This window comes from Sapajus apella, unplaced genomic scaffold (assembly GCF_009761245.1).
Source record: "Sapajus apella isolate SASKATOON/1434 unplaced genomic scaffold, GSC_monkey_1.0 scaffold113, whole genome shotgun sequence".
NCBI classification, from domain to species: domain Eukaryota; kingdom Metazoa; phylum Chordata; class Mammalia; order Primates; family Cebidae; genus Sapajus; species Sapajus apella.
In genome coordinates this window covers 996,779-1,018,782 of record NW_022437053.1, presented here as the reverse complement: position 1 = coordinate 1,018,782, position 22,004 = coordinate 996,779, and the positions used below count along the sequence as shown (strand labels likewise).

General features: G+C 41.7%; 2 protein-coding genes across 9 annotated transcripts in view; both read left to right on the top strand.

The window, feature by feature from the left end:
- TRPM1 (transient receptor potential cation channel subfamily M member 1) overlaps nt 1-11,687 on the top strand; it is a 139,822-nt gene extending 128,135 nt beyond the window's left edge. For all 5 annotated transcript variants that reach the window (XM_032259951.1, XM_032259950.1, XM_032259952.1 and 2 more), the window contains one exon: nt 9,676-11,687. In XM_032259951.1, coding sequence (XP_032115842.1) covers nt 9,676-10,924 — 1,249 coding nt within the window. In that variant the 3' untranslated portion in view covers nt 10,925-11,687. The remainder of the gene's footprint in view (nt 1-9,675) is intronic.
- Nucleotides 11,688-19,310: 7,623 nt separating this feature from the next.
- MTMR10 (myotubularin related protein 10) overlaps nt 19,311-22,004 on the top strand; it is a 52,392-nt gene continuing 49,698 nt past the window's right edge. For 2 of the 4 annotated variants that reach the window (XM_032259948.1, XM_032259946.1), the window contains exons 1-2: nt 19,311-19,748; nt 20,346-20,406. In XM_032259948.1, coding sequence (XP_032115839.1) covers nt 19,689-19,748; nt 20,346-20,406 — 121 coding nt within the window. In that variant the 5' untranslated portion in view covers nt 19,311-19,688. The remainder of the gene's footprint in view (nt 19,749-20,345; nt 20,407-22,004) is intronic. The other 2 variants (XM_032259947.1, XM_032259949.1) reach the window with 2 other exon arrangements.

Genomic DNA, 22,004 nt, shown 5'->3' with positions numbered 1-22,004 from the left:
AACAAAAAGTGTGTTTTCATTTAACCACCTTCAGGCTTAGTGGCATCATGTTCAAAATCAAGTATCCTTAATAATAGATATAGCAAGGTATAGAGAAATTTGCAATGGTATCTTACTCACACAGCCATGTCCTTTGACACTTGCATACCATTTGCAGTTCACAGAGCACACAATTTCATTTAGTTCATTCAATTAGTTGCTATCAGGCTACAACTGTTGTTAATGTGTGATAAATCACTCCCCAGGAACAGAAGCACTTAAAGAGGGGCTGGTGGAGTAGCTTCATCCCAAAAGCAAATGTGGATAGGCACATCTCAAAGGGAACGCTGACACTGGCCACATCTTAATTAGAAACAGCTTTTGTTTTTTCTCAGAACCAAACTAAACAAAAAGAGTCATGATATGTAATGTCATGTAATGTTAATCTGGTATAATCTTTCACTTTCTTAATTTAAAAATAAGTATGTGTCTTTGTGTGTGTGCATGTGTATGCACGTGTGTGTGTGTGTGTGTGTGTGTGTGCGCGCGTATGCCAGGTTTTGAGACTGATTAGGGCATTCAGGTACATCCTTTTAACAGAAAAGCCTAAAGATACAATCTCTGAGTCAAAAGAGAAATGTGGGCATAGAGGGACACAGCTATTATTAATCAAGACTTGATTGAGACCAGGAGTTCTAGACCAGCCTGGCCAACATGGTGAAACCCTGTATCTACTAAAATTACAAAAATTAGTTGGGTGTAGTGGTGCATGCCAGTAATCCCAGCTACTCAGGAGGCTGAGGCATGAGAATCACTTGAACCTCAGAGGCGGAGGTTGCAGTGAGCCAAGATTGTACCCCTGCACTCCAGCCTGTGTGACAAAATGAGACCGTGTCTCAAAAATTTGAAAAGGCCAGGCATGGTGGCTCATGCCTGTAATCCCAGCACATTGGGAGGCCAAGGCAGGTGGATCACCTGAGGTCAGGGGTTCGAGACCAGCCTGACCGCACATGGCATTCTCGGCTCCTCGTGACTTTAGGAGCAGTACACATGAAGCAGTTAAGAACAGAGCAGATATTGTAATAAATCAAGTGTAGCTTAAATTTCTATTCAAAGTCAGGAGAATGATTCATTGGGGCCCAGACAGTTTATGTATTTCATTTCTTATCGTTTCCTCTGATACAGAAGGATGGAAGGTGGCCATTAGGAATTGCTCTCCGGGTCTGCCAGTTGAGAAATCATGTGTTTGGTGGTTAGAATAATGGCCTCAATGCCCTTTTCAAAAGTATTCGTAAGCGGAATTTTTTCTGTAAAGTCCATGCTGCCATAATGTGAAAAATAAAAACCTAATAGAGCTACTTACAGGATCTACAAGTAAATATAAACCCAGAAATAGTTACAGAAACCACAAACTTCACATGGAGAGAAAGGAAGATAATCAGTCTGATCAGAAATCAGTGTCACCGTGTGTAAGAAAGCACACTTTGTATCATAAAACTACTACTAATCAAAGAAATAGTTTATTTGCGCTGTATACCTGTTATACTAAAAACATAGTGATAAGTTATTTGACTATGTGATTTGAAATATTTGAGGGTATTGGCATATTTTGTAAAGTGAGAATTATTTTGAAAATTTTTGAAAACCCCATAATAAATAACACAAGCATGATAATCTAATTAAATCATGCCTAAAGCCAGCATAGTAACATATGTTTACATGCAACGGCTGAGGTCCCTGACATCACCAAGACAGCTTTCGTTCATCTAGCTCTTCCACAGCCATCAGAGGTAGCAGAAAGTTCTAGGACCAGTTTTCTCACAGCTGGGGTCATCAAATGACTTGGGATGTGTGGTTCTCAAGTTCTAAGATAACTTTATTTTTTAACTTTGATGATGACGGCATGTTTGCAAAGGGTCCTTGAGCAAATGTGGGGATGAAGAACAGGATGAGGCAGGATGGGAAGATGAGGGCAGATTCTGAAGAGCTTTGAATGTATATGGGGAACAGAAATCTCTATAGGATGTTAAGATTAAGGGCTGCCATGGATGGAAGGGAAGAATTAAAGCTACATTTTCATAGCATTTTACATAGTATGAGAAAGTGTCAATCTCTGTATCACAGAATAGGGTTGCCAATGGAGATTATAAGGTCTTCCTTTAACATACTCTGCGGTACCCAACACTACAGGGAAATTGTTTTATCTTAAGTGTGATGGGAGGCTGCTACTGTTTTTAAGCAAAGATTGACATGGTTGTGTTTCTGTGATATCTTTTTGGATTAGAGTGAGAAGACATTGGAGGCAAAGAGGCTATTCCGTGTAACTAACATTTTTTGCTTTATCAGCTTGGGGTACAAAATGAGGTCATACATCTTTTTACTTTCTTTCTTTCTTTTGACAGAGTCTCGCCCTGTCACCCAGGCTGGAGTGCAATGGCGCAGTCTTGGCTCACTGTAACCTCCGCCTCCTGGGTTCAAGTGATTCTCCTGCCTCAGCCTCCCAAGTAGCTGGGATTATCATGTGTGCCACCATGCCCAGCTAACTTTCTATTTTTACTTTTTAGTAGAGATGGGGTTTCACCATGTTGGTCAGACTGCTCTCGAACTCCTGACCCCAGATGATCCACCCGCGTCAGCCTCCCAAAGTGCTGGGATTACAGGCGTGAGCCACCATGCCCAGCCAAGGTCATATATCTTTTAATAGGTGAAATTATTCCTTGACCTCATCTCATCTGCTTATTCTAAGAGTTATTTTTCCTCTAGCTATTGTCCTATCGCCCCACCCTCACCCCCCACCTTGAGTCAGGTGCAGGAAATCCAGTAGTCTGGTGACATCCCTACACACTGCATCAAAATTCAAGACGGCAAAACCAATCATTGCTCTTTGCTCTGTGTGTCCTCCTGTCATTTGGCCCTGACAGTAAATGCAGTTGTGGAACTGCAGGGCACAGAGGATTGATTTGAGCCCCAGCTTTCTGGCTGGAGGATAGCAAAGGGGAGCTCCCAGGAACTAGAGATATCAGGGAGATAGTGAGGTGGGGAACTTGGAAAAGTAATGCCATAAATTCATGAACTCACCCCCAGACTGTGTGTGTCAAAGGTTGGGGAGTCTGCTCCTTATTCACATACCAAAGGCATTGAGTGTGGCAACATGAACAAAAGCTGTCTATGTAGAGTAAGGAACTCTGGAACTCTGCCTCACCATTAAAGCAACAACAAAGTTGGCAAAAACTGTCAGAGTCTATATTTTGTGGAACTCTGGGAATTAAGCAATGGCTTACTGAGCAACTTAGGGCATTCTTATTTAAATGAAATGGCTGGATCTTGATTTTTTTTAAAAAGTGAGCTTTGTGACATTTTAACTTACCCCTGCCCATCCTCTGCTCTCCAGTTTAGTGGTCGCCTTGAAAACAACAACCTGCATTCCTAGTACCAGTAGGAGCAGAAAGAATCTCATATGCAAAGAATTATAATTACTTGTTTTGTAATGACAAGGCAGTTCCTTGAAGTCTGGCTGAGAGTTTCGTCTTTATTTCACCTGAGCTGGAACGGGCCCAGTACTAAAGCTTCTAGTTAGAAGGGGTGGAGGAGGGGTTGTCAAAAATATTTACAGGCAAAGGGTTTAGTGCTTGCTCTCTGAGGTGACAGTTGACAACTGGGGCAAACAATAGACTAACCAAAAAGTTAGGGAGAAAAACAGATGTCCATAAGGGCTTTGAAAGTCTCTGACACATTCCTGGGAATCTAGAAAGCTATATGCATGCTAGGGCTGTGCGCAGGCTCAGGAAAGACCTGAGAAAGCTGTAAGCTTGAGGCTCTGTGAAAGCAGGAAGTGAAGGCTAAGGCAAAGATGTAAACTGCCTGAGTATTGAAGATGTGCCTCTATATACACATAGAGCTTCTCAGAAAAGACTAAGACTTTTTTCTTGTTGTTGCACACGTTTAAGGAAATCTCTAAGTATTAACTGACCACTAAGCTAACAAAACACAAACTTTAGTGGCCATACAGCACAAAGAATACAGACTTTACAAAATTATTTCAGGTAGTTTATCCCAGGAATGAAAGGCTGGGGCAATATTTGAAAATAATCTATGTAATCTACCATATTAATAATAGGGAAAAAACACTATATGTTTCTGGCAATTGGTGCAGAAAAAGCATTTGATGAAATTCAACATTCACGATAATAAAAATACATTTCCTAAAAGCCTCTCAGCAAACTAGGAACAGAAGAGAACCTCCTTAATCTGGCAAATGGCATTTACATAAAACCTATAGCTAAAATGGTAAAAGACTGAATGCCTTCTCCCTAAAACTGGGAACAAGGAAGGATGACCACTCTCACCACTACTGTTCAACAATGTACTGGAAGTCTTAGGCAATGCAATAAGGCAAGGAAAAAAAGCCTTACGTATTGAAGAGAAATGCATAAATACATAAAACCATTCCTGTTTATACATGACATGATTCTCTATGTAGAAAATCACATAAAATCTTTAAAAAATGAAACAAAAATCTCCTAGAAGTAATGAATTTAACAAAGCTACAGAGTATGAAGTCAACAAACAAAAATTAATCTTATTTCTATATATACTATCAGTATGTAATTGAACACTGGAATTTAAAAAATAATACCATTCTCACAGAGCTCCAACAAAAATGAAATACTTACGTATAAATCTCATAAAATATGTATGGGAGCTACATGCAGAAAACTACAAAATGCTGATGAAAGAAATCCATGATCACTTAAATAAATTGGAAGATACACCATATTCATGTATTGGAAGACTCAATGTGGTAAGATGTCAGTTCTCCCCAGATTTATCTATAGATTTCACACAATACCAATCAAAATCCCAGCAGGATATTTTGTAGATATAGGTCAACTGGTTTGTTGTCGTTGTTGTTGTAGATCAGGTCGCCCTGTGTTTCCAGGCTGGTCTCAAACTCCTGAGCTCAAGCAATCCTTCTACCTCAGTCTCCCGAAGTGCTGGGATTACAGGCATGAGCCACTGTGCCCAGCTATGTCAACTGATTTTAAAAGTTAAATGGAAAGGCCAAGGAACTAGACTATATAAAACAATTTTGAAAAAGAAGAATAACATTGGAGAAATCACACTACCCAATTTTAAGGCTTACTGTGAAACTATAGTAATGAAGGCAATTTGGTATTGTTGAAGGGCCCAACACATGCATAAATGGAACAGAATAAAGAGTCCGGGAGTAGATCTACCCAAACAGAAACAATTGATTTCTTTCCCCAAAGGTGCAAAAGTAATTCAAGGAATGATCATCTTTTCAACTAATGGTGTTAGGACACTGAGACATTCTTATACAAAAAATGGATCTCAACATACAAAAATTAACTAAAAATGGATCACAGATCTAAGCATAAAACACAAAACTATAAAACGTTTGGAAGAACACAAAAGACAAAATCTTCACGTCTCGGGAATAGAAAAAGGATTCTTCAATGCAACACCAAAAGCATAATCATGTCAATCATATATCTGACAAAAAACTTTTATACAAAATGTCTAAAGAACTCTAAAACCCTTAATAACTCATAACAAGGAAAAAATGGCCCAATTTAAAAAATGAGCTAAGGATTAGACTAGACACACCAGAGAGGATACAAGTTTGTTAAATATGTACATAAAAAGTTGCTCAACATCATTAGCTATCAGTGAAATGAAATGCACACCGAATACAAGCACTAAAAATAAAAAGTTTAAAAATACCAATAGCCAAGAAGGATGTGAGCAACTGGAATTTGCATACACTGCTGGTAGGAACAAAAAATGGTTCAGCCACTCTGAAAAATGGTTTGGCAGTTCCTTATAAAGTTAAACATACATTTATCCTATGAACCAGCAATCCCAGGTATTTAACTCCTAGGTATTTATCCTCGAGAAATGAAAACATGTTCACACAAAACCTGTACATGAATGTTTACAGCAGCTCTTTTCATACTTGTCAAAAAATGGAAACAACCCAAATGTCCTTCAACAGGTACTGTGGCACATCCATTATTAGAAATATATCTTTGCTGGGCGTGGCTCATGCCTGTAATCCCAGTACTTTGGGAGGCTGAGGCAGGTGGATCACCTGAGGTCAGGAGCTTGAGGCCAGCTTGGCCAACATGGCAAAACTCCATCTCTACTAAAAATACAAAAATTAGCCATGTGTGGTGGCAGGTGCTGTAGTCTCAGCTACTCAGGAGGCTGAGGCAGGAGAATTGCATGAACCTGGACACAGAGGTTGCAGTGAGCAGAGATCGTGCCACTGTACTCTAGCCTGGGTGACAAAGCGAGACTCTGCCTCAAAAAAAAAAAAAAAAAAAAGGAAAGAAAGAAATGTAACTTTAAGAGAGCATCAACTTTATTTATTTATTTATTTATTTATTTATTTTTTGAGACTGAGTTTCACTCTTGTTACCTAGGCTGGAGTGCAATGGCGCAATCTCGGCTCACTGCAACCTCCGCCACCTCGGTTCAGGCAATTCTCCTGCCTCAGCCTCCTGAGTAGCTGGGATTACAGGCATGCGCCACCATGCCCAGCTAATTGTTTTGTATTTTTAGTTGAGACGGGGTTTCACCATGTTGACCAGGATGGTCTCGATCTCTTGACCTCGTGATCCACCCGCCTTGGCCTTCCAAAGTGCTGGGATTATAGGCATGAGCCACCGCGCCCGGCGCATCAACTTTATTTAAAGGAAAAGCCAAGAGAATTAGTTGGATCTGGAATGCTTTTGTATTCTGTGATGTGATGAAAAATATTTTTCACTATGTCCTCAAAGAAAAGCTGGACTAAGACTTAGAAAGCTACATAAATAACTTTTTGCTGTTTAATCATATCTCACTGTGAGCTCTATCATGAATGATGGCATCTCTTGTGTTTTTCTGCCGTTCAATATGTAAACAAATGTAGGGCTCTTGTCTGATTGATTCTAGATAGGCTTTCTCCATCTGAAATGGAAACCACTCTTGGTGTGGGTGTCAAGGTTTGTGAAACATGTTTTAAATAATTATGGAAGTCACCAACCATTAACCAGGTTAATCATTTCAGATGTAAGTGAACTTAAACTCATTTTTTTCTTTCCTCTTTCATATGCACTACAAAACTCAATACAACTTCCCCTCATTTGGCATAGCTGTTTAAAATTTGCTGTATCCGCAGTATAGCTGTTCACAAGGTCCAAACAAGCAACTGACAATTTCTCTCAACCCAAGGCACATCATTAAGCATTGTTTGTTCCACAGCTTCAAGTAAGGGAGGAGCAGTAGGGATGGCAGATTGGAGACACCAAGCAAGAAGCGTGGTAACTGATTCGATGCAGAGGGGAGGGGAGAGAGAGAGTATAAGGGAGACCAAAGAATCCAGTGACTTTGGGGTTTCTTTTTCATATATGAGTGACTGAGAATGCTGATATCTGAATTAGGTAAGAAAGGAGAAATAAACAAAAACTATAAAAGATTTGAAAGGAAAGGTATTTATCTTCATTTCACCATTGTATTTGTTTTGAAAGTTTGCACAGCTGCAATATCTCTTAGTGTATGTTTGTAAAGGAACTCAAGTTTGGGGCAATGTGGTTTTTTGATACAAAAGGAATTGTCAGGGTAATAAATTTAAAGGGAGTAGGGAGACTTTATTTTATTTTATTTTATTTTGAGATAGAGTCTTGCTCTGTTGCCCAGGCTGGTGTGCAGTGGCACAATCTTGGCTCACGGCATCCTTTGCCTCCTGGGTTCAAGCGATTCTCGTGCCTCAGCCTCCCAAGTAGCTGGGTTTGCAGGCACGTGCCACCGTGTCTGCTAATTTTTGTATTTTTAGTAGAGACAGGGTTTCACCATGCTGGCCAGGCTCTCAAACTCCTGACCTCAGGTGACCCACCCACCTTGGCCTCCCAAAGTACTGGGATTACAGGTGTGAGCCACTGTGCCTGGCCAGGAGCCATTATTTTTAATGGAGAACACCAAGTCTTACTCAGAAGTAATGAAAAGTTAATCGTGAGAAATTCTGTTGGTCTCTGAAGTGCAAGAGGAGGGATAACCCTTACAATCTATAGTGCCTATGATAGAGAGGCTTTAAAAAAAGGAAGCCAGGACTTCTCATACATGGTGAATTTGGTCCTCCCTGGTGTCAAACTTCCAGGAAGCCAGACCCTTCCTGCTCAAATGATGTGGTTTCCTATCGTACATATAAATAGTTCTTGCCCTACGAAAAGAGTTAAGAATAGAAGCCAAGGAACCACACATACAAACACACACATGGCAGAGCACAGCTGTCAATGTGGCCAACAGAAGAGTGGCATTACCAAAAAAAACTCTGGGAGAAGGTGGGGCAAGGTAGCCACAGAAGCTGCAGGGTGGGGGTGGAGTTCAGGAGAAGCAATCAAGCACAGTGCACACTTCGCAGTGCAAAGAGCAGCAGGCAAACTGCCCAGAAGAAAAAAGAGTGGGGTGGCAGACCCTTGAAATGGGTGGATGAGAGGAGAGGCGGCAGAACGAGTAAGGACATGTCTAAGGATATGCAGAGAAGGCAGCAAAGATCTTAGGTCATACAGACTGCAAAGCAAGCCAAGTCTCTTTATGTTTTTAAGGAAGGTGGGAGAACATCAAAGCATAATAGAATCAGGCCTAAGTGTCTGCCTTCACACAGGGATGAATCAGCCAGAATAGAGGGGCCAGGACTCCCAGCTCCATTCTTGGGATAAATTCAACTTTTAGAAAGCAATCCTCAATTCCAGGCATATCTCACCTCTTAGAGTTAAATTCCTGTTGAAATAATTCATACTATGTGTATTAAAATATAAAATAAAGTCTTCACCAGTGGATTTTAGGCCAGGCAACATTATGGTTTCATAGGCTGTTGCCTGATCTTCTAATAATTTTCTAAAAAATATCTAACAGTTGGACATTTATAATCTCCCATGATCTTTTCTGTGCGTAACCTTGTTAAGGAAATACTAATTATTAAATATAAAGAATCATTTAAAGTTACTGATATTCTCCAGACAATTAAATCACCTACTGTCCCTTAAGCAAACTATCTAATAATCTGAGCTTAATTATTAACGGTTTATTTTCTGAATCCCTGGAACCTCAAATAAGGATTTTTCTTTATTTTGTTATAACCATTCACTGCTGACAGCCATAGTCAAAGCTCTAAAAACTAAGCACTAGCAGCTTCTGTGATTACCAGAGGCAGCGTGATGTACCATCTAAGAGACAAAGACTGGAGTCAGTGCTGGAGCTAGGCTGCGTGTGCCTAAATTCCTGCTCCACTGCTTCCTGCCTTTGGGGAAATTGCTTATACTCTCCATGACTTAATGTTCTCATGTGGAAAATGGGGATCACAGTAATAGACCTACTTCCAAGGACTGCTCTGAAGATTAAGTAAGCCAAGGACTGAACTTCAGTGAGTACTTGTTAGTGAATACATAATGCATTTAGAACAGTGACTGGTGAATAGTAAGCACTATATGCTTTAACTATTATTTCCATTATTTTCTGGTGGCTCCTCATGGTAATTTGAGTTGTCATGTTAAGGGTTCGTGAAGCTTATAAATATGCTCAAACAGTTCCATATTTATTAAAAGACTGAAAAGTCACATAGCAATGACATTATATTTTGATTTTTAATATCTACATAATCTCGGTTTAATAAATCTATCCCTTTATATTTGCCAGAGTTGAAAATATGTCAATGAGGTTGGAAGAAATCAATGAAAGAGAAACTTTTATGAAAACTTCCCTGCAGACTGTTGACCTTCGACTTGCTCAGCTGGAAGAATTATCTAACAGAATGGTGAACGCTCTTGAAAATCTTGTGGGAATCGACAGGTCTGACCTGATCCAGGCACGGTCCCGGGCTTCTTCTGAATGTGAGGCGACGTATCTTCTGCGGCAAAGCAGCATCAATAGCGCTGATGGTTACAGCTTGTATCGATATCATTTTAATGGAGAAGAGTTATTGTTTGAGGATACTTCTCTCTCCATGTCACCGGGGACAGGAGTCAGGAAAAAAACCTGTTCCTTCCGTATAAAGGAAGAGAAGGATGCAAAAACACATTTAGTCCCAGAACGTCAAAACAGCCTTCACCTTTCACCAGGCACCAGCACATCAGCAACCCCAGATGGCAGTCACCTTGCTGTAGATGACTTAAAGAACGCTGAAGAGTCAAAATTAGGTCCAGATACTTGGATCTCAAAGGAAGATGATGAAAGACAGGCAGACTCTAAAAAAGAAGAAACTATTTCTCCAAGTTTAAATAAAACAGATCTGATACCTGGACAGGACAAATCAGACGTTCAAAACACTCAGCTAACAGTGGAAATGACAAATACAGAAGGTACTGTTTCCTATCCCCTGGAAGAAACCAAAATTACACGCTATTACCCTGATGAAACGTTCAATACTTTTAAAACAATGAAGTCCAGAAGCGTCATGTATTCCCGGGGGAGAAAGCTGGTCAGTGGGGTTAACCAGGATGTAGAGTACAGTTCAGTCATGGACCAGCAATGGACGACGGAATGGAAATGCCAAGTTCAAAAGATCACACGCTCTCATAGCACAGATATTCCTTACATTGTGTCAGAAGCTGCAGTGCAAGCCGAGCATAAAGAGCAGTTTGCAGATATGGAAGATGAACACTGTGTCGCTGAAGCAATTCCTCGAATCCCTCGCTTATCCCTAACCATTACCGACAGAAACGGGATAGAAAACTTACTGTCTGTGAAATCAGATCAAACTTTGGGATTCCCATCTCTCAGGTCAAAAAGTTTACATGGACATCCTAGGAATGTAAAATCCATTCAGGGAAAGTTAGACAGATCTGGACATGCCAGTAGCGTAAGTAGCTTAGTAATTGTGTCTGGAATTACAGCGGAAGAAGAAAAGGTTAAGAAAGAGAAAGCTTCCACGGAAACTGAATGCTAGTCTGTTTCTTTGTTTTCAACAGTCAGAGCCACTAATGGGTGTCATCTTGGCCATCTAAACATCATCAGTTTCTGAAAACATTTTCTTTAAAAAATTTTTGGAAATTCAGACTTGATTTACAATTTAATGCACTAAAAGTAGTGTTTTGTTAGCATATGTTAGTAGGCTTAGTTTTTTCAGTTGGAGTAGTATCAATTGAAAGTGACAATACTATAATGAAGATAAATTGGCTAATCAGTATACAAGATTATACAATCTCTTTATTACTGAGGGCCACCAGATAGCCTAGGAAGTGCCCTTGAGCACTGAAGTCACCATTAGGTCACATAAGAAATAAGCAACTGGCTGGGCACAGTGGCTCATGCCTGTAATCCTAGCATTTTGGGAGACCGAGACAGAAAGATCACTTGAGTCCAGGAGTTTCAGACCAGCCTGGGCAACATGTGATACTCCATCTCTATTAAAAAAGAAGAAGAAGAAGAAAAAGCACTTATGTAGAAAGAAAAGCTAAAGAGAACACAAGCATGGAAAACAGGAAGGGTAGAAAGAAGAAAAATAAAATTAGGAGATGCAAGAAGTGAGAAGGAGCCATAAATATGTTTTTATGGGGCCTTTTTTTCGTTTTTTTTGTTTGTTTGTTTTAATGATTTAAATTACACAATGGGAAAAAAGTATACAATTATATCAAACATTATACTCTAATAATTTAGGGTGACCTAGAGTTTTGTTAATGTGCAAAAATAAAGTATCCAGTATGCATTTTTTTGTTGTCATAGAGTCCTTAATAGCAAATACAAATTAATTGTACCTGTCTACACAATGCTCTGTACAAAGCTGTAGCTAAAATCTAAAGGATATATATTCACAAACTACAGAGACTACTCTTAGTTGAGAACACCATGTGTTGTGCTTCAACTCGAAGTTCAAACAAATATCCACAAGAGTAATAGAACCCCTATACAAGGGTTCCAAGAGGGGCCACTGTAGGCCGGCCACGGTGGCTCACAACTGTAATCCCAGCACTTTGGGACGCGAAGGTGGGAGGACCACCTGAGGTCAGGAGTTCAAGACCAACCTGGCCAACATGGAGAAATCATGTCTCTACTAAAAATACAAAAAAATTAGCTGAGCATGGTGGTGGGTGCTTGTAATCCCAGCTACTGGGGAGGCTGAGGCAGGAGAATTGCTTGAACCCAGTAGGTAGAGTTTGCAGTGAGCCAAGATCGCACCACTGGACTCCGGTTTGGGTGACAGAGTGAGAATCCATCTCAAAAAAAAGAGGGCCATTGTCTAGGAACCCTGAAGGCCACACCACCATCACCACTCTTAGCTATACGAAAAGAAGCAGAGGTGGCAGAAAGGGGTCTTCTCTGACTAGAGCAGAGGTTAGAGTTAGACCCTAGCCCCTCACCATCCCACAAGAGAATCTCAGGGTACTCGGGTCTCAGAAGGTCTCTGGTGCACGGAGAGGGCCAGCCTCCTGCCTGGAGTTACTGGCAGCTGATACTTCACAAAGCAAAATGCCTCATACCGAGAAAGGACCACTGGGTAAAGTAACCAGTAATTGGTGGTGGTAGGGTTGGGAGACACGTCAGACAGAAATGGGTGATGATCACAAAAAATGAGACCGCCATCCCCATTCTCATCTGAGGTGCAGACTAACACTGCCAGAAACTGGCAAAGGAGGAGAGAAAGAGAGAGACAGAAACATACAGAGGGAGACCCAGAAACAGAGAGAGGAAGATTGTAGCCTGTTGTACAACAGAGACTCATTGCAGTTAAGCCAAAGGTAGCGATCAGACATGACAATACCAAAATGTGATTTTACATCTTTTTCGTCAAAATATGACTGAGATTGTTAATAGTCAGATTAAAACTCTTGAACTGAGCTGAATTTATCAAAAAAGACTGATATACCATTGCCTGGGTTGAGGGGAAGGGCTTTAAAATTCGAAAAGTGATAACATTTATTTAACATAAACTATTACTTATTTGCATATTGCTGCATTGAGACTATTTAATCTATCCTGCCACAGTGTTTATTTGACTCCATACTTAACCCATTACATTTTATCTCACTCCTAATTCTTTCCTTTGGGTGTCAAAAAAACTTTCAGCCTTTTGCCATATCCTAGAAAAGAGATATCTCAGAATAAGCTGGGGAATCTCTAATACCTCAGCAGAGCTGGTCTGCAGTAGATAAAGCCTATCTTTGGAATTCTCCCTGTATCTGTTCATTACACAGTCTCCCTTTACCAAGGTCCATCCCACCGTGCCTAAGGTTTGGCATTTCCTTAATTCTCATTTTCTTAAGTCTCACTAAGATCTGTGACACCTGTCTCCTGCCCAGGTGTCGGCTGAAAGGGACTTTTGATGTAGGATTTTCTAAGGATATTTGTCTTATGGATCCAAATAGATCAATTCTAATGGTGTGATTTCAGAACCTGTGACTGGGCCAACTATTCTTGAGACCTTTCTTATACACCTTAAATCATACCATATAGTTGATTAGTACTTTACCAACTCAGTACAACTCAGATATTGACAGTCTTCCATGTAGGGTACTGTGCAGACTGCTTGGTACTACACTGTTAACTATTACATTATTATTCCCAATGTCATTACAATTTTGTCTAAATATGGACAACCAATACTGGGAACTAATATCCAATCTAATCAAATCTAGCAGTATCTAATACATTAAGAATACTGCATATGTTCAAATCATTTAATGTAGAACCGTCTTAATAAATGAATAAGAATTATATTTCTGTGCTATGTAAAACATAGTAACACAAGAAGAAGGCTTTTTATTCTTTTATCCCCAAAACTCTGGCACACTCACAAATGAGCTATAATATATTTGGTATAAAGTAAGCTTGTTTTGAATTTTGGTCAATGGAAATTAAGACTTAAACTGTCAAAGGACCTCATGATCTGTGGCTCTCTGCTTTAAGATCATATGGCTGCTTACATTCTGAATACATATATATGTTGCATCATCATGAGGTCCTTATAGTCTCCCATAGTTTAGGTTTCAAAATCTAAAACTCACACTGTTAATGTTGTCATATAGTTATTCTATACCAAAAATGCATTTTTGCTAAATATATATTAAAAATAAAGAGAAATGAAATAATCTTACTGCCTCCTACACAAAAGGACTTTTAAAGAAGGTTTTATCCTAAGATAAAAATGCTGAAAATCACTCAACACTAATAACTGAATTAATTATTGTAAGCTGAATATCCTTGTAACCACCACTCAGATTAATAGAATTTGCCAGCTGCCCCAAAAGTCTCAGAAGTCCCTAACTCAACCACCTCTGTTCCCTGAAAAGTAACTGTCTTTTTATAGTAATCCTTTCCTTGCTGTTCCAATTATTATCACTGTTATTAATACAAGTGACTCCAAAACTGGGTGTTTTAAAACACCTCTTTGATTATGCTCATGGATTCTGTGGGTCAGGAATTCAGACAGCAAGAATGCCCCTGGTTTGCAGTGTTTGCTGATTTCCATGGTGTAAATACTCCTACCATAGCCAATTTTAATTTCAATATGGCATCACTGAATATGGAGTTAGGAAGACATACTAATAATCGGTTCTTGCAAGCCAGTACAGGCCGGCTGTAGCACACTACTGTCTACTCCATGATATTTGGGGCCTCAGCTGGGAAGACTCAGTATCTAGAGGTGACTCAACAGCTGGAGGCTGGGATTATCTAGAAATGTCTTTATCCGCATGTCTGAAAATGCATAATGGCTCTCAACTGAGATCTCAGTCTCAGTGTAGAGCGCAAACACATGGCCTGTCCAAGCAGCCTGGGCTTCCTCACAGGATGGCAGCCTCAGAGAGGTTGGATTTCCCACATGATGGTTCAGGGCTCCAAAAGTGAGTGTCCCACTGAGGAAGAAGGAAATATCGGTTTTTTTATGCCCAAGCCTCAGAAGTCCTGTAGAGTCACTTCTACTGCATTCTATTGATGAGTGACTAAGGCCAGCTCAGATTCAAGTGTAGGGGTCACATAGAGGGGAGTGCTTAAAACATTTGCAGACATGTTTTAAAATCACCATACTTGCATTTCATTACAGTTGTATTGCCTGAATGTTCCTCAGCACTATAGTTAACCTCACTCTTCTTTTTCATTTGAAGGTCTTTTAAATATCTTTTAATGTGGTATTACCTTTCTCTTTCCCTTCCTTACAATTTCTTTGTCGAAGAACATGGGCCACTTGTCTTACAAAGTTTCCCACAGTTTAAACTTTACTTATTGAATACTCAGGCATTTTGACATATTCTGCTGTTGATACAGGAGGAATCAGAGATTTATTCAGGCTTAGGTCTGATCCCTTTGGCAAGGCTACAGAGATGGTGTTGCTTCTTTTACTAGGAGGCACATGTGTCTACTTGTGTCTCTTTTTGTGATGTCAGCAGCTGTTGATACTCAATGCCTAGATCCTTTAATGTATAGGAGGTTGAAAATTATAATACTCAAATGCTATTATTTATAAAGAGATTATTCTTTTCATCTACTAGTTGATTACACAGTGGTATAGTTCATACTACACAGCAGAAATAAAGACTGATTGATTTTTTCCATTTATTTACCAGTTTTAAAAACAATGAATTGGTTCTCTACTATCCTCCAAAGGATGAAAGTGTTCTGCATGCCAGGCAGAGTCCTCACCAGAACTCTTACCGTGCTGGTATCTTGGTCTTACAATTCCCAGCCTTTGGAACTGTGAGAAAGAAATTTCTGTTCTTTAAGCCACCAGTCTCTGTACTTTGCTACAGCAGCCTGAGCACACTAATACAACTAGACACCTAGAAAATGTCATAACAGTTCAGTCAATAACAAATCTGGAAATCAGCTTTTCCAGGTGGCTGATGGTTTAGTTTATTTAAACACCATTATGACCTCATGAATTTAAATATGTGTGATATATTTTAATCCATTGTAAATGGCATGATCTCAGCTCACTGCAGCCTCCACCTCCCAGGTTCAAGTGATTCTCCCGTCTCAACCTCCTGAGTAGCTGGGATTATAGGCATGCGCAACCATATCTGGCTAATTTTTGTATTTTTAGTAGAGATGGGGTTTCACCATGTTGGCCAAGATGGTCTCGAACTCCCGACTTCAGGTGATCCACCCACCTCACCTCCCAAAGTGCTGGGATTACAGGCTTAAGCCACTGCTCCCGGCCATAATTATTATTATTTCACATTTTCTTTCCTTGAGTACCTTAAATATGTTACTCCATTTTCTTCTGGCATAAAGCATTGCTGCCAAAACGTCTGGTAATAATCTAATTTTCTTTCACCTGAAAGTCACTTGCTTTTTTTTGTCTAAATAGCCAAAGAAATTTTCATTATTGTTTATTTAAGGCTCAGTAGCTTTAGAAGAATGAGTCTTAGTGCTGGTAAGCCCAGATCAATGTTCTCAGGTGCAGTGTGTTCTTTCAATATGTAGTTTCAAATATTTTCTAATTTCAAGTAAGTTTCCTTAAACTACAGTTTGTAGTATTTGTTCTGTTTCCTTGTGTCCTCCCTCCTTCCCCTCACCCCGACTCCTGTTATCTATTTGTTAGTTCTCCTTTGCCTATCTTCAATATCTAGACCTTCTTTCTAATCTGTTCAACTTCCTTCATTGATTTTTGATTTTTAGAATTTTTCTCATTTTCATCTTCTGTTTTTTTAAAGAATAACCAATTGTGTTTATTCATCCTTGAGTTTCTTTTAGCTTATTCTTCATTTCAGATTCGGATTTCTGATTCTGTTTTGAAATTTTTTTTTTTTTTTTTTTTTTTTGAGATGGAGTCTCTCTTTGTCACCCAGGCTGGAGTACAGTGACGTGGTCTCAGCTCACTGCAACCTCTGCCTCCTGGGTTCAAGTGATTCTCCTGCCTCAGCCTCCCGAAAAGTTGGAACTACAGGCACCTGCCACCATGCTTGGCTAACTTTTGTATTTTTAATAGAGATGGGGTTTCACCATATTGGCCAGGCTGGTCTTGAGCTCCTGACCTTGTGATCTGCTCGCCTCAGCCCCACAAAGTGCTGGGATTATAGGCGTGAGCTAGTGCGCCTAGCCTCTATTTTGAATTTATTCACTTCATTTCGAATGTTTCTAGTTCTGATTTATATTGTTCTTTTCATGTTTCATATCATTTTCTTAGGATCTTTTGGCTCGTTTTGAAATAGTGGATGTTAGTTTTTATCTGTTTTGTGAGCTTCCTTTCTGGTGTGCTTTTATTGTCAGTATGAGTGCTATTCTGTTCTCTCTCTTTCATTACAATAAATTTCTATGTGATCTGACTTCCATACATTCACGTGATTATTTTTATGTGAAATTGGTTTTATTGAACTTTTGAAGGAGGCAGTTTTAAGGATAGTTTTTCTAACTTCATAGAAAACTTCTGTTTTTACTGTGTAGTGTTGGTGTGGATTTTTTTTTTTTTTTTTAATTTTAAGAGTTGGCTTACTTTGGAGATTTCCTGGTCTTCCATTTTTATCTGGAACATCGTTTTCCTTTCTCTCTATTGTCTCTATTTTGCTCAATTTTGTTTCCGTGCCCAACAGTTTGCCATCAGTGTAGGTCTGTTTCCTGGAAGGAAGCCTAGTAGATTCGTTTCAAGAGTTCCTGCAGCTATATTACTCCAGCCCCTCCAGACTCTACAGGAGGCTCCTGTTTTTAGAGAAGGCAAATACCGCTTCCTGTTTCTGCTGCTGTTCTCTGTTTGACTGGCTAGACCTTCTAGGGACATGTTTCAGCTATTCTGGTGTTCTCCAGATGCTTCATTGATTCTCTATGCTGATACCACAAGGGTCTTATTTCTGCCATATTACTGCTGTTGGTTTGTTCTCACACACTTATATTTTTTACATCAAGGGGATACCAATTCACTTGGATTTGTTATAGATGTTGTCCTTGGGTTTTGGTTTTTGCCATATAGTTGCTTTCTCTGTTTTTTATGTGGAGATTGAAAAAAATTATGCTGCTGTTGTCATCTTTCCATGGTTCTCTCTCAAGAAGCAGATTTATTAAATTACTTAGTAGTCATCTTAAAAGACCATCTACTTGGCTGGGTGTGGTGGCTCATGCCTGTAATTCCAGCAATTTGGGAGGCCAAGGCAGGTGGATCACCTGAAGTCAGGAGTTTGAGACCAGCCTGGCAAACATGGTGAAACTCCATCTCTACTAATAATACAAAAAAATTAGCTGGGCATGCTAACGGGCACCTGTAATCCCAGCTACTGGGAAGGCTGGGGCAGGAGAATAGCTTGAATCTGGGAGGCGGAGGTTGCAGTGAGCCAAGATTGTGCCATCGCGCTCCAGCCTGGGCAACAAGAGTGAAACTCCATCTCAAAAAAAAAAGAAAAGAAAAGAAAAGAAAAGAAAACCATATACTCAAGCAATGGCCTCGTTTTGCACACATTATGTTTAACCACTTCTAACCGAGGTTAGAACTTGGGAGGCCAAGTCTGGCAGTTCACCTGAGGTCAGGAGTTTGAGACTAGCCTGGCCAACATGGTGAAACCTCATCTCTACTAAAAAATACAAAAATGAGCCAGCATCCCATAGAAACCAGTGCTCAGCTCAGCTGGTGGGAGGACATCCCTGTCTTAAAGTTCTGTGCAAGGACAACAGATGGGGTGATGGAAGAAACTCTTCCCCAAGCGTGAGGCTGTGAAGGGGCTTTTTTTTTTTTTTTGACAAAGTTTCGTCTGTCACCAGGCTAGAAGGCAGTGGTGCCATCTTGGCTGACTGCAACGTCTGCCTCCCGGGTTCAAGCGATTCTCCTGCCTCAGCCTCCCCAGTAGCTGGGACTACAGGCGCGTGCCACCACGCCCGGCTAATTTTTTGTATTTTTAGTAGAGACGGGGTTTCACCGTGTTAGCCAGGATGGTCTCGATCTCTTGACCTCATGACCCGCCCGCCATGGCCTCCCAGGGTTGGGATTACAGACGTAAGCCACCGCGCCCGGCCTGGAGGGGCTTTTACCACAGGCGGTGAGGACCGCGCTGGACGTCAGAGCCTGGTCGTCGTTGGCGGCACCGGCCCACTTCCCCAGTGCAGGTTCCTAGCACGCTGGGGGCAGACGGGGGTGACCCCCTGACCCCGTGACCCGAGTCCCCTTCCCCTACCCCGGGCTCCTCCTTGAGAGCTTCAAAATAATATTCGCCCGCCGCGGAGGGCGAAGTCTGCCTGTGCGTAAATCAAGGGAACTGCCCCAGGACTGCAGTCCAAACAGAGGACGCCCGGCGCCGCCATCCACGGCCGCCTAGCGCGGCCGCCGTGGCCCCCGCAGGCCGCCGTAGCCCCCTGCCGGCCGCCTGACCCCTGCGGGCCGCCGTAGGAGCGCCCTCCGGAGGCTGCGTTCTCGAGATGGCTGCTGGGCTCCGCTCCCCGCAGCGCCCTGGCTGAGGGCCTGCCGGCGGGCGCTCAGCGCCACCCCTGCGTCCCGGCGCTAGCACGGGCTACGGGCCGCAGTGGCGGGCCGTGGCCCGGCGCACGCCGTCTCTCGGGGCGGGGCACCGGGCCCCTTCCGGGGATGGGCCCCGGCGCCCGCGTCGGCCTGGCCGTGCCCGGCCCCTCCCCGCTCGGGCGGGCGCTGCGCCGCGTCCCCGCCCGTCAGTTCGCCCCGCTCGGCTGGCTGCAGAAGGGGCCAGGGCGGCCGCACTGAAAGTTCTACGCCCGGAGGCGTCGGGAGGCGTCGGCGCTGCCGCTGGCCCGCGACGGGAACGGGGCGAAAAGGCGGCGGCACCATGTTCTCCCTCAAGCCCCCCAGACCCACCTTCAGGTCCTACCTCCTGCCGCCGCTCCAGGTAAACAACCCCCCCCACCTCCCGCGAGCGCCCCTTTCCTGGGCGCTTCCGTGGAGCCTCCAGGCCGACCCCCAGGAACTGGAGGACCCCGGGAGGCTGCGCGCGTCTCCCTGCCCTCAGCCGCGCGGGTGTCAGAGCCCCGGCGCTGCGAAATGCGCCTTCTCGGGAGCCCCCACTGGCTCGGCTAAAACTTGTAAAACTCCTGTGCCCCCATTTTCTGTCCGAAGTCCTGTCGTCCGTAGTTTTGCTAAATGTTGAGACCCAGGGGAGCGTTGAGAGCTGGGTGTTTTTAGTTTCCAGCCCGTCGACCGCACCTCCTGTGACCGCCGGCATGATTGCAGCTCTTGGGGCCACCGGTCGAGGCGGCTACTCAAATGTGAACACCTGGAAGCGACACTGGCGGTTTAAATGTTTTTTATCTAAGTCAATAATGAGCACATCTCAAAAAGAGCTCAGTTAATATATGAAAGAATTTAAATGGCGGGGAGGGTATAGGTCTTTCACATGTGTCATCACTTAGAAAACAACATTTGCTGTAGCGTTTCACGGAGGGTGGGGAGGATTGAGATTTTGATTTATTTTGCTGATGTATTTCAGACTGACGATAATATCAATTCGGAACCGAAGATTAAAAAACTGGAGCCAGTCCTTTTGCCAGGTAAACATTAGTTAGAATTCTAACAGATACTTTAGCAACGTATTTTGGTCTAAGATTATTCTGCCGAATAGTATCATGTGGTTAACTTCCCTTCCCTCATTAAACTTTCTCCAGTTAAAAATCTAGTGACTGAGGAGAAGAAAGAACTGTCAAGAATATCATTACCTCATTTCCTTTTTTATCTCCTGAATTTCTTTTTGAAAAGACTTATATGTTTAATTGCTTGGGTAGTAAAAACTCTGCCTACACGTTAGTCTGCTACTTACTGCAGTAATGATTAATAGTCAAATCATTTTAATGCATTTTGATAGTATAAAAACAGGCCTTTACTATGTCTGTGTCTCTAACTTTGAATTACTTGCTGGGCAATTGTTTTTTGAAGTTGTCAGCTGTATTTGCAGATTTGCTTGTTTCAATTAGAACCAGGCTTTTCCCAACAGAAGCACTTAATTGACATTTGGGGCCAGATACTTCATTGTTGGAGGAGCAGGCTTTCCTCCGTGTAGCAGCAAAGATGGCCTCTACCCACTAGATGCCAGTAGTACCCTTGTCCCCCGCCACCTAGTTGCGACCTAGTTGCCACAGCCAAAATGCTTCTTGTCATTGCCAATTTTTTTTTCTCCCCCACCTCTGATGGACAAAAATCTCACAATTGAGAATCGCTGCTTTAGAACAGAGTTTACCGTAGGTGACCTTAGAGATAGACATAGGGATTGGTGGTAGAGAGGAGTTTAACAAAATACTGTTTAATTGGTGTTTTGAATTGTGTAACAATTGTATCATAATTAGGAAAAGTCTGTTGTTTAATGAGATTATTAGGGGAAGTAGCCAGATACTTAGGAAACCCTGTTTTAAACCTGAAATCAAATACTAGTTTGTGTGGTCACTATCAACATTGTAAAATCTGAGTCACTACTTAAAGCCAAATCTAATAAAATAATCACAACTTTGTAGGTAAAAATTAAACAAATATGGAAACTTTAAAATTTTAAATATTATAGGCCACGCGTGGTGGCTCACGCCTGTAATCCCAGCACTTTGGGAGGCTGAGATGGGTGGATTGCCTGAGGTTGGGAGTTCCAGAACAGCCTGGCCAACATGGTGAAACCCTGTTTCTGCTAAAAATACAAAAATCTGCCGGGTGTGGTGGTGCACTCCTGTAATCCCAGCTACTGGGGAGGCTGAGGCAGGAGAATTACTTGAACCCTGGAAACGGGGATTTCAGTAAGCTGAGTTTGAGCCACTGCACTCCAGCCAGGGTGACAGAGCGAGACTCTGTCTCAGAAGGAAAAAAAAAAGAAATTTAAATATTATATAGGAACAAAATACTAAAAACACCAAACTTTGGTTCTATATGGTAGATGCAAACTCTTAAAGTGCCTTTTAAACTTTTCTGTGGGAGTCATAAATATTTTCCCTTGATTTTGTTAGTGCTTTTCACCCAACTGTGTGTACTAATTAATTCTTTGTACTTTTCCTCAGAGTGAACAATTGAATTGCTAAGTAACCCTTGCTCCCTATGTGCTCTGTTTTAGTCTTAGTCACTGTGAGCATTTAAAATGCAGGGATGGGAAGCAGTACTCGAATGAGTGCGTCTG